Raw genomic sequence first — 12999 nt, 5'->3', positions numbered from 1 at the left:
ATAATGATTGTCATAAAAATCAAATGACTTCCTCAAAGTCATACAGATTTATCAAACAGCAAAACAATGCAGTAATGATTGTCATTTCTGATACCCTTGTAAACGGAAATATCTTCTAATGGATGTACAAAATAAATAGAGATGCAGCACAGATGCTCACATACACAGTTCAAAGTTATGGCAGCTTGATGTTGAGTGTATTCCTGGGGAAAGAGCTTGGCGGTGCCACTTGCTGGTTGGGGAACACACTGCCTCTATAATGGCGTGTTGCAAAACAAACACTGAATGCTATTTTTGCTTTTTGCCTTTTTCCACAAAGACCAAAATCCTCTTTGGATTTCTTTTGGTTAGCAAGAACAGGTACTCATGTAGGTCTTCTGTAAAAGCAAAGAGGTATAACACAAACTTTTGAAATGTCAGGGATACCTACATCTCATTCTCTCCTAAAGTTGAATAAATGGACCAATTGACTATTCAAATGAATTGTGTGTCTCAGTATAAAGAAAAGACCCAAGTTAAATAGCATTTTTTCCCTCCAAGCCAAGAGAGTTTATCAGGAGGGAAGACAACAGGGAATACTGAAACATTAATCTGATACAGTCTACACATTTTTGTATTCTAAAGAATAACTTAGATATTGAGAATTATTTAAATAATATATTCCCCGAAAACCTCCAAGTTAACCCTGAATATCCAAATGGCTGAAGATTTTTGAGCACATTCTCAGTCCCAAGCTTTACTTATGAATTTCTACTTCTGGCCAAGATGGAATAACAAGAACTCAATTTACCTTCCTGGCAAACAAACAAAAAAGACAGACAAAATATTTCAAACAACAGTTTTAAAAGACATTAGACATCAGATAACAAAGTCAGTGATCTCTGAAACATGGGAAACATGAGACGAACCATAGAACTACCTCAGCTTATTTTTTTTTTAAGATTTATTTATTTATTTGAGAGAGAGAAAGAGAGAGAGAGAGAGTGCATGCCCGTGGGGGGGGGGGGGAGGAAGGGGGCAGGGCAGAAGGAGAAGAAAAGGGAGAGGAAGAAAATTTCAAGCAGGCTCCATGCTGAACATAGAGCCGGATGGGGGCTTGATCTCACAACCCTGAGATCATGAACTGAGCCAAAATCAAGAGTTAGCCACTTAACCAACAGGGCCACCCAGGCACTCCTACTTCAGCTTATTTTCTAAAGAGAGCTCCCATGCTATAGTACAGGAAGAAAAAATTGAGGCAGAGCTTGGCTAACTCTGAGTTGAGGAGATAGAGATGAGAATCCAGGAAGACAAAGGCTGCTAGAGTTCATAGACCAGAGTGCTGGAGAGGAAAGAGCTGCTCAGAGCACCCTGGATATTTGCAGGGGCTCTTCCTGGAGTATTCAGCCAAGTACTGATTGATGCATGTATATAAGGGAAATATCCAAAGCCGAAAGAACTATCTAAAAGTATTACAGAACAGTATCTAGAGTTCACATAGGGCCAAAAATAGTTCCTACCACCAAGATTCAAAAAACTGGTAATTCAAAAGGACATAAGATAGAGTACTCAGGAAGACCATGGCTCAGTTGTGAGAAATAATTAGCCTGAGACTAAGCATCACTCCAGAACTAACTAAAAAATCATAAAAGCAGGATCTGAGAGATTCAAGCTATTTTAAGTAATTTATCTGCATCCAAGGATAAAATTCAATAATGGTTATAGGTATACAGAAATATCTAGTACACCCCAAAAATAAAATTCACAGTGTCTGACATCCAATAAAAGATTAGATGCAAAGAGGGAGTAAAACATGACCTATACAGAGGAGAATAATCAATCAACTGAAACCTACGCAAAACTGAAACAGATATTAGAATTAGCAACAAAAGACAATAAAATAGTTATTATATTCTATCCCATATTTTTAATAAGTACAAACATGGAAGATATTTTTAAAGACCTTATTTGAGCTGCTAAACATGAAAACTACAATAGATGAAGTAAATATACAGATTAGACACGGCAGAAGAAATGACTAATGAATCTGAAATATATATATTATATTTCTATAATAATAGAAAATATTCAAAATGAAAAACAAAGAAAAAAAAAAGAATCCAAAAACTGAAAAAGCATCAATGAATAGTGGGAAAGCTTTAAGCAGCATTATATATAGGTAATAGGATGCCTGAAAGGAGTACAAGTGGTAGGGGAAAGGGAAAAAGAAAACATATTTGAAGAAATAATGGACAAAAGCTTTCCAAATTTGATAAAGACTATAAACTCATAGGTACAAAGCTCAATTAACCCCAAGGAAAAGAAATGTGAATAAAATGACACCAAGGCCCATCATAATCAAATTATTCATTTTTTAAAGATTTTATTTATTTATTTGTCAGAGAGAGAGAGAGAGAGCATGCACACACACAAGCAGCGGGGAATGGCAGGCAGGGAAGAAGCAGGCTCCTCGCTGAGCCAAGAGCCCGATGTGGGACTGGATTCCAGGACTCGGGGGTCATGACCTGAGCCGAAGGCAGATACTTAACAAGCTGAGCCATCCAAGCATCCGAAATTATTCATTTTTAATAGAAAAATCTTAAAAGCAACCAGAGGAAAAAAGATGCAGAGAGGAACAAAGATAATAGTATCAGATTTCTTAAAGGAAACAGTTCAAGCAAAAAGACATTGAAGCAATATGTTAAAGTACTAAAATTTTCTAGGAAGTCTATACCCACCAAATATACTCTCAAAAACAAAGGCAAAATAGACATTTTCAAACATACAAAAGCAGGCCCACAACATAAGAAATGTTAAAGAGAATGCTTCAGGCAGAAGAAAAATGGTATCACACAAAAATCTGAATCTACACAAAAGAATGAAGAACATTGGAAATAGTAAGTATAAAAGATTTTTTCTTATTATTTAAATCTCTGTAATGATAATTAACTGAGCAAATATAAAAATATATTGTGAGCTTTACAGTATACATGTAAGAAATACATGACAATAGCATAAAGGCCAGGAGAGGAGAAATGAAAGTATTACATTGTAAGATTCTCACCCTATATGTGAAGAAATATGATATCACTTCAACTATGATAAGTTAAAATGTATACTATGAATCCTGTAATACAACCACTAAAGTAACACAACAAAGGGTTTTAGCTAATAAGCCAACAAAGGAGATAAAAGGTAATAATAAAAATAGTATATTAAGCCAAAGAAGGCAGAAAAAGGAAGAAAAGGGAACAAAGAACAGAACAGAAAACAAAGAGCAAAATGATAGATTCAAATAAAATAGTACAATCAAATTAAGTGTAAGTGGCCTAAAAACCACAAATAAAAGGCAGAGACTGTTGGACTGGATAAAATGCTAAAACCTAAATATATGCTGCCTACAAGAAGTGCATTTTAAATAAAAATATACAAATAATTTAAATTTACAAGGAGGTAAGAATATATACCATGATAATGATAACTGAAAGTGAAACAACAAAACATAACAAAAGGTGAATGGCTATATAAATATCAGAAAAAAAAGGAAATTACAGAGCAAAGAATATTACCAAGGACAAAGGTCATTTCATCATGGCAACTAGTTCATCTAATCAAGAGAATATAAAAATCTTAAATTTGTATACTCCTTAGAAGAGAACTTCAGAATACATGAAGCAAAAACTAATAGAACTAAAATGAGAAATAGATAAACCCACAATTATTATCAGGAAAATCACTATCTCTCACTAATGAATACAACAAGTAGACAGAAAATCAGCAAGAATTTAATAGACTTGAAGGTCACTATCAATCAACCTGACGTAACAACATGTACAGAACATTCCATCCAATGACAGCAGAATACATCCTAAAATCCATACATAACCTCAACGGACCCTGAGATTGTTTTGGCTAAAACAATCTTTTTTTAAATTTAAATTCAATTAATTAACATATAATGTATTATTTGTTTCAGGGGTACAGGTCTGTGATTCATCAGTCTTATATAATACCCAGTGCTCCTTACAATGCATACCCTCCCCAATGTCCATCATCCAGTTACCCCGTTCGCCCACCCCACTCCCCTCCAGCCACCTCAGTTTGTTTCCTAAGATTAAGAGTCTCTTATGGTTTGTCTCCCTCTCTGGTTTCATCTTGTTTCATTTTTTCCTCTCTTCCCCTATGAACCTCTGCCTTGTTTCTTAAATTCCACATATCAGTGAGATCATATGATAATTGTCTTTCTCCGATTGACTTATTTCACTTAGCATAATACCCTCTAGTTACATCCACGTCATTGCAAATGGCAAGATTTCATTTTTTTTGATGGCTGCCAAAACAATCTTTAAAAAGAAGAACCAAGGGGCGCCTGGGTGGCTCAGATGGTTGAGCGTCTGCCTTTGGCTCAGGTCGTGATCCCGGGGTCCTGGGATCGAGCCCCACATCAGGCTCCTGGCTCAGCGTGGAGCCCGCTTCTCCCTCTCCCTCTGCCTCTCCCCCTGCTCATGCTCTCTCTCTCTCTCTATCTCTGTGTCTGAAATGAATAAAATCTTTTAAAAATAAATAAATAAATAAATAAATAAATAAATAAATAAGAAGAACCAAGGGGCACCTGGGTGGCTCAGTTGGTTGAGCGACTGCCTTCGGCTCAGGTCATGCTCCTGGAGTCCCGGGATCGAGTCCCGCATCGGGCTCCCTGCTCAGCGGGGAGTCTGCTTCTCCCTCTGACCCTCCCCCCCTCATGCTCTCTTTCTCTCTCATTCTCTCTCTCAAATAAATAAATAAAATCTTTAAAAAAAAAAAGAAGAACCAAGTTGGAGGACTTGTACTTCCCAGTTTCAAAACTTGTACAAAGTAACAGTAATTAAAACAATTAAAGAAAAAAAACAATTAAAGACATATAGAATTAATGGATCAGAATAAAAAGCCTGGAATAAAATGTCACATATAAGTCATATGATTTTAAACAAGAGTGGCAAGATCATTTAGTGAGGAAAGGACAGTCTTTTTAGCAAATGTTATTTAAAAAATTGAATATCCACGTGCACGTGAATGAAGGTGGACACTTACCTTATACCATATACAAAAATTAGTTTAAAATAGATCAAAGACTTAAATCTAAAAGGTAAAACTATAAAACTTCTAGCAGAAGACATAGGGGAAAATCTTCATGACACTGGACTTGGCAATGATTTCTTGAATACAACATCAAAAGCACAGGTAACAAAAGAAACAATATATTGGACTAATTCAAAATTAAATATTTCTGTGCATCAAAAGACATAATCTACAGAGTGAAAGAGCAACCTGTGAAAGAATGGGTGACAATATTTATAAATCATGTATTTGATAAGGAATTAATATTCATAATACATAATGAACCCCTATAAACCAACAACAACAAATTTAAAAATGAACAAAGAACTTGAATAAACATTTCTTCAAGGAAGATATACAAATGGTCAATAAGCACACAACAAGATATTTAACATCACTAATACCACTAATCTTTAAAGAAATACAACTCAAAAACCACATTAATCCACTTTACTTCCATCAGGATAGCTATTTAAAAAAACACACACACACAACCAGAAAACAACTGTTAATGTGGATATGGAGAAATTAGAAACTTTATGCAGTGGAACTGTAAAATGATACCACTGTTATGGAAAACAATATGGTGGTTCCTCAAAAAATTGAACATAGAATTATCATTTGATCCAGCAATTCCACTTTTAGATATATACTTATAAGAATTAAGAGCAAGGGCTCAAACAGGTATTTGTATACCCATGTTCAAAGCAGCATTATACACAATAGCCGAAAGATGGAAGTAACTCAAATGTCCATCAATGGATAAATGAATAAATAAAATGTGGTATAATCATGCAGTGGAATATAATTCAGCCTTATAAAGGAATGGAATTCTGACATATGCTACAACATGGATGGACACTGAATACGTTAAGCTAAGTTAAATAAGTTAGACACAAAAAGACGAATATTGTATGATTCCACTGATAGGAGGTAACTAGAGTGGTAAATTCATACAGATAGAAAGAATGGTAGTGCTTGGTGGGAGAAGTGGAATCATTGGATACAGAGTTTCAGTTTGGGATGATGAGAATTTCTGGAGATGGATGGTGGTGATAATTACACAACAATATGAATGTACTTAATATCACTGAATTGTGCATTTAAAGATTTTTTTAAAAGATTTTATTTATTTGACAGAGAGAGAGAGAGAGAGAGAGTACAAGCAGGGAGAGAGGTAGGGAGAGGGAGAACCAGGCTCCCGCTGAGCAGAGAGCCCGACACAGGGCTTGATCCCAGGACCCCAGGATCATCACCTGAGCCAAAGGCAGACGCTTAACAAACTGAGCCACCCAGCCACCCCTGAACTGTATATTTAAAAATGTCAGGATGATAAATTTTGTTATGTGTTTTTTACCACAATTTTTAAAAAATTAATGATTAAAATGGTTTTATGTTATGCACTTTATCACAATTAAAAAAATAAAGCTAGGGGTGTCTGGGTGGCTCAGTTGGTTAAGCATGGACTCTTGATTTCAGCTCAGGTCATGATCTCAGGGTCATGAGATCGAGCCCTGCATCAGGCTCCGAGCTGAGCATGGAGCCTGCTTAAAATTCTCTCTCCAGGGAACCTGGGAGGCTCAGCTGGTTAAGTATCTGCCTTCAGTTCAGGTCATAATCTCAGGGACCTGGGATCGAACCCCATGTCCAGTTCCCTGCTCAGAAGAGAGTCTGCTTCTCCCTCTCCCTCTGCCTCCCCCCCCACTGCTTGTGCTCTCTCTCTCAAATAAATAAAATCTCTAAAAAACAAAAAAATCTCTCTCCCTCTGCCCCTCCCCATCCACATGCTCTTTCTCTCTCAATAAATAAATAATAAATAATAAATAAATATAACCAAATAAGTTAGTGTTTTTTAGCCCTCTTCAGGCCATCCCTCCCATTGATTACAAACAAAAACTCTGGGAAAAATATAAAAATTAACTACTTGAAGACTGAAAAGCTCCCTGCTCAGTGGAGGCTCTGCTTCTCCCTCAAACAAAGGAGTCAAATATGGAGAAGCAAACTGCACAAAAGTGAGTTTCCCAAACTTTTCTCTCTTGCTCTCTTACAGCTTTTCCTCAAGTGTGCATCCCAATCATGATGCTTCTCAATGAAGGCACCTAAAACTCTAACAGAAACCTATGTTCTAAGCCACATAAACCAGAGAATGTCCCCCTTCAGGCAGGAAAGTGTGGATGGAATCCCAAAAGTGACAGAGCAGGAAAAGCAGATGTCCTAATTCTGTGTATGATGTCATATAAGTCTCAACCTAACCACTACACTATACCTGCACATGACAGCCCAAAACCAGCATAGCTAAGGCTTAGAGAACGAGGCTTAGAGAACTTGAACCTAAAAATGATGAAGTGAAATTCACATTCTAGGGTGCCTGGGTGGCTCTGTTGGTTAAATAACTGCCTTCGGCTCAGGTCATGATCCTGGAGTCCCAGGATCAAGTCCCGCATTGGGCTCCCTGCTCAGTAGGGAGTCTGATTCTCCCTCTGATCCCCCCCTCTCCTGCCTTCTCTCTCTCTCAAATAAATAAAGTTGTTTAAAAAAGAAATTCACATTCTAAACCTAATCAGGTTTACTGTCTGCTAAGCAAAAACATCAGCATTCTCCAGAGAATTACAAAAGAACCCAGAGTCTATGCTACGTAGCATTCACAATGTCCAAGATGAAATCCTAAATTACTTGACACGCAAAGAACAGAAATTTGTCACCTATTATCATGGGAGAAGACAATCAACAAACACCAACTTAGAAATAGCCAGATATTGGAAATATCCGACTAAAATTTTTAAAAGCAACTATTGTAATTTATATGCTCCATGAGGTAAAGGAAAATAAACTTGAAATGATTTTGGGGGGTGATGGAAATAGAAATGTCTGTTATCTTAACTGTGGTAATGATTTGACAGGGGTATACATATATTTAAAAAGGTAAAATTGTACACTTTAAATATTGTGGTGTAGGGGCACCTGGGTGGCTCAGTCAGTTAAGCATCTGCCTTTGGCTCGGGTCATGATCTTGGGCTCCTGTGACTGAGCCCCACATCGGGCTCCCTGCTCAGTGGAGGCTCTGCTTCTCCCTCTTCCTCTTCCCTCCCCCCATTCATGCTTTCTCCCTCTCTCAAATAAATAAAATATTTTAAAAATTAAATAAATAAATATATGTCATTTATTGTATGTATAGCTCAATAAAGTTGTAAAAAAAAGAATCAATCATACCTATGCCAAGCACAAGGTAAATATTATTAATGACCATTTTACAGACTAGGAGACTTAAGTTCAGAAATTAAGTATTTGCCTAAGGTTACAAAGTTAACCGGGTTCAGAATTCTATGCAGATTTTTTTTACTTCCAAAGCTATATTATTTCCTTAGCTGAGAAAATAATACAGTGTTACTCAATTTATGAGATATTAGGAGGACTGAATAAAGTATGTTTCTATGATACTAAAATTCATATGAGATAGTTAACTTATATTAGTAATAGATTTCATACCACCAATGACATGTTAATATTTTCCTACTAAACTGAAAGAAATATTCCCTCTAGTAACAAATCTCAAAGGAAACACGTAACAGTGAGTACAGATTGCATTTTAACCTCTACTTTTTCACATAGCAAGTCTGAGAAATATAAGAAACTTTATATACAGATGGTACTGTGTGGGTTAATCTACTGATAAAATCTGTGAAAGATCTATAATCTATACATAATGCTATGTAGTATTTCCCAATTTAAGCCAATGCTTATTATAGTCTTTTAATAAAAAACCATGCATTGGGCGCCTGGGTGGCTCAGTTGGTTAAGCGACTGCCTTCGGCTCAGGTCATGATCCTGGAGTCCCAGGATCGAATCCCATATCGGGCTCCCTGCTCAGCAGGGAGTCTGCTTCTCCCTCTGACCCTCCCCCATCTCATGTGCTTTCTCTCTCTCTCAAATAAATGAATAAAATCTTTTAAAAAAATGCATTAATCTCAAAAGATATTGTTAAAGACAATTTCGTTACATGGAAATACACTCATGCTATGTTAAAAAAAGAACAATTTACAAAAAATTATTTGTTTTAAAATGCATATACTTACAGAGAAAAAGATTGGAAAGATATATAATACATATAAAATATCGTGGGTGATTATGGGTGATTTTAATTATCTTTTTGCTTCTCTGAATTTTCCACCCTTTATATAATAAACAAGTAGTGTTTTTTAATATGGAAAAACATTAAGAGCTATTGTTTCAAAGTGTAACAATAAACAAAAGGGCCCCACTTACCAAGATGGATTATCTTTGCTTTCTATTTAGGTCTGAGTATACCTGTCTTATAAGATACAGTCACAGTCTAGTACCACTCACCTGTCCAACTGCTTGCAAGTTATAGCAGACAATGTCCTTATTGGCTGCTGAAGTTCCATAAAGAAGTGCCTCAATGAGCCAGCATATCCCCAGGAGAAGGTCAGAGAAGCTCAGATAAAAGAGTGGCCTTATCTGTCAAAGCAACAAGAGGCTCATTTCATAAATGATGTAGCTAGGAGAATATAACAATCAATTATTTTTATGTTATACCTTTCTAGTAGAAACCTGGGCATCATTTTTCTGGGGTCTCTGTCATTGGTGGACTGTGGGGAATGTAAAGGAATACTCCAGGTAGGAAGGAATATATAATTGCAACTATCCCAATTGTCCTGGAACCAGACTACTCATGGATAAACTAGCACTGGAACTTCTTCCTCATAAACATATTCCTTCCTCAGATATAGGGACAAAGGAAAAAATGGGCAGATAAGAAATTTTGTGATGGGAGACACACCACAAATAGAAAATTAAAAGTGCTCTAGTTGCACAGTCAACATCCAACAATAGGAAATGAGATCATCAGCTGAGTGTTTAGGGATAGGGTTAAGGACTCAAGAAAAAAAAGAGGTTTTTTAAATCTTAACATAGTTTAACTTGCATTTTTCTTATTCTTTTCTTTATTGAAAAATTGTAAGATATTTAAAGTGTGCAATGGGATGATTTGATATACACGTACATTATGAAAGGATTTCCCCAAGTTAACACCTCCATCACCACACACATTTACTTTTTTTTTGATGAGAACATTTAAGTTCTACTCTCTTAGCAAATTTCAATTATACCACACAATGTTATCAACTATAGTCACCACATTATACATTAGATCCTCAGACCTTATTCATCTTATTTTGTCAATGAAAACTCGGAGTAGGAAAAATATCGGTATGAATTGTGTATGCTGCTTTTCAATTTCTGACCCCATCAGTAAAGTTTGTCCTTCTTTATCACTTTCTAGTATTCTTCCCCTTTGGCCTCCCTACTCCCACATTTCTAAAAATAGTATTGGTTAACCTACAGAGAAAATTATAAAATGTTTATTGAGAGACACCAAAAAAGATCTACACTGAAGAAATATACTATGCTCATGAATTGTAAGACCTAAGATTACAAAAATGTTGGTTCTCTCTAAACTGATATATAGACTAAATGCAATTATCAATTGTATCTCAACATATTTTCTTGTGGAAGTTGACAAGCTGGCTCTACATCTGATATAGAAATACAAAATATCAAGATAACCAAGACATTCTTGATGAAAAAGGAAAAAGAAGACTCGTCCTACACATAGCAAAACTTAATATAAAGCTAGAGCGCAGATACTGTGGTACTAGCACAGGAATAAGCAAATAGACAAATGAAACAGAATCAGAGCTCAAACAAACCTAAGCATAAGTAAAAACTTTTGATACATGATAAAAGTGGCTTTTTAAAAAAGATTTTATTTATTTGACAGAGAGAGCTCAAGAGAGAGCACAAGCAGAGGGAGAGAGAGAAGCAGACTCCCCGCTGAGCAGGGAGCCCGATGCGAGGCTCGATCCCAGGACCCTGAGATCATGACCCAAGCCATCTGAGCCACCCAGGTGCCCCTAGAAATGTCTTTTTTAGAACATTTTTATTTTATTATTATTATTATTATTATCATAGTAAACTCTACACCCAATGTGGAGCTCAAACTCACAACCCTGAGATCGAGTTGCAGGCTCTGCTGACTAAGCCAGCCAGGCAACCCATAAGGCAGCTTTCTGGATCAAGAGAGAAAGGATAGTCTTTTCAAAATATGCTGTTGCAACAACTGGGGATATGGATAAATATAAAAGTGGACCCCTACTTTCTATCTCACACACTCAAAAATGAGTTCCAAGTGATTTAAATAACTAAATGTGAAAGGCAAAAACCACAAAAAAATTTTTTTAGATAATAGAGGAGAATGTCTTCAACTTCTGGCCAGGGAAATTTTTCCTAAACAAAACAAAAAGGCTCTAAAAGGAAGTAACTGAAAAATTCAACCAGTGAAAAAGAAAAATGTGTCAAAAGACACCATAAAGAAAAAGACATGCCACAAAATGGGAGAAGATTATTTGCAACACATAAAACTGACAAAGGACCGGTATCAAAACAGTATTAAAAACAAAAACAAACAAAAACTCTTACAAAGCAATTAAAAAAAACCCAGTAGAAAAAACTAGGCAAAAGATGTGAACAGGTACTTAAGAGGAAATCCAAATGGCCATAAACATATGAAAATATGCCTAATATCAGTAATCAAGGAAATGAAAAATTAAATCCACAATGAGAAAAAAATTATACATTCATGGCAAAAATTTTTAAAGTCTGACAATATCAAGGATTAATGGAAACATGAAGCAATGAGACCTTTCATACCCTACTGGCACAACCATTTAGAAAAAGTTTGGCATTATCTAGGAGATATGCCTCTCCTACAGCAATTCCGTCATTGGGTAAATACACTAGAGAAATGTTTGCATGTGTGCACCAGAAGACATGGGCAAGATTATTTATAGCAATATAGATACATAAATTATGATATGTTCAAAATACAGAATGCTAAACGTCAGTGAAAATGAAATGAACCAGAGCTTTACACAACATGAATAAATCTTACAAATAACGTTGACAAAAAACAGCAAATCACAAAACTATATAAAAAATATATACAATATTAGTCCATTTACAAAAAGTTAAAAAATGAGCTGAAATAAATTGTTTAAAGATACATTGACAAAACTGTACATAAAAGCAAAGTAATTATGATCACAGAAGTCAGGATAGTGGTTATCTCTAGATGTGAGGAAGAGATTTGTGACCAGTAAGGAGCATAGTAGGTTGACCAGTAAGGAGCATTTTGGTACAGCCAATTTCTATTTCTTGTCCATAGTGGTTATAATCATTCTTTAAACAGTACATACAAGTTTTATGCTTTCTAATCCATATCTGATATATATCACAAGAAAAAGTAAATTAAAAATTTTTTTAAGTTATTATCACATACTACCTAATATAACAACTAATCTCACCTGTACAAAAGGGAATTTTTCTGACTCCCCTCTTCCAAATGAGAGGAAAGCTAAGATACTATACCTGGCAAACGGGTAAATGGTCAAGTTGCTTTGGCTAACAGATACAAAAACAAGTGAAATAACATTTTAAACTACATTTAATAGATATCAGATATTATTATTATTTTTACCATATATAGCCTTTGCTCTGGGTAAGCCTACTAAAATTCCAACCAGATGGCACATTCACAGATTCTACTGGCCCATGACCTTCCACAAGTTTCTAACTGTTAATGGGTAAAAAATTAAAACTGAACACAAAATAAACTCTGGAGGAGAAAGGCAGCCAAGAGACTTTTGTGAGCAAGAATGTAATTTTATTTATGGTCATTGATTCAATAAATAGCCTTAGAGAGAGAGAGCTGTTTGCCACTAAAACATATCTAGTCTTTGGCAGGGAAATGGAGGATAAAAAGAGGTTTATATAACTTCACTCATGCTTGGAAAACAATGAGTTCTAGTGACAGGAGATAAAGTCAATCAAGTAAACAACAAAAATTAA

General features: G+C 35.6%; 1 protein-coding gene across 6 annotated transcripts in view; it reads right to left on the bottom strand.

Annotated features, from left to right (window-relative positions):
• TMEM116 (transmembrane protein 116) overlaps nucleotides 1-12999 on the bottom strand; it is a 95543-nt gene that overhangs the window by 64598 nt on the left and 17946 nt on the right. For all 6 annotated transcript variants that reach the window (XM_073881116.1, XM_073881114.1, XM_073881119.1 and 3 more), the window contains exon 4: nucleotides 9421-9552. In XM_073881116.1, the coding sequence (XP_073737217.1) occupies nucleotides 9421-9552 (132 nt within the window). The remainder of the gene's footprint in view (nucleotides 1-9420; nucleotides 9553-12999) is intronic.

This window comes from Callorhinus ursinus, unplaced genomic scaffold, assembly GCF_003265705.2.
Source record: "Callorhinus ursinus isolate GAN/ISIS: 27379988/994484 unplaced genomic scaffold, GSC_fseal_2.0 scaffold41, whole genome shotgun sequence".
NCBI classification, from domain to species: domain Eukaryota; kingdom Metazoa; phylum Chordata; class Mammalia; order Carnivora; family Otariidae; genus Callorhinus; species Callorhinus ursinus.
The sequence above is the reverse complement of the archived record's forward strand: the minus strand, read 5'-3'. Positions and strand labels throughout refer to the sequence as shown.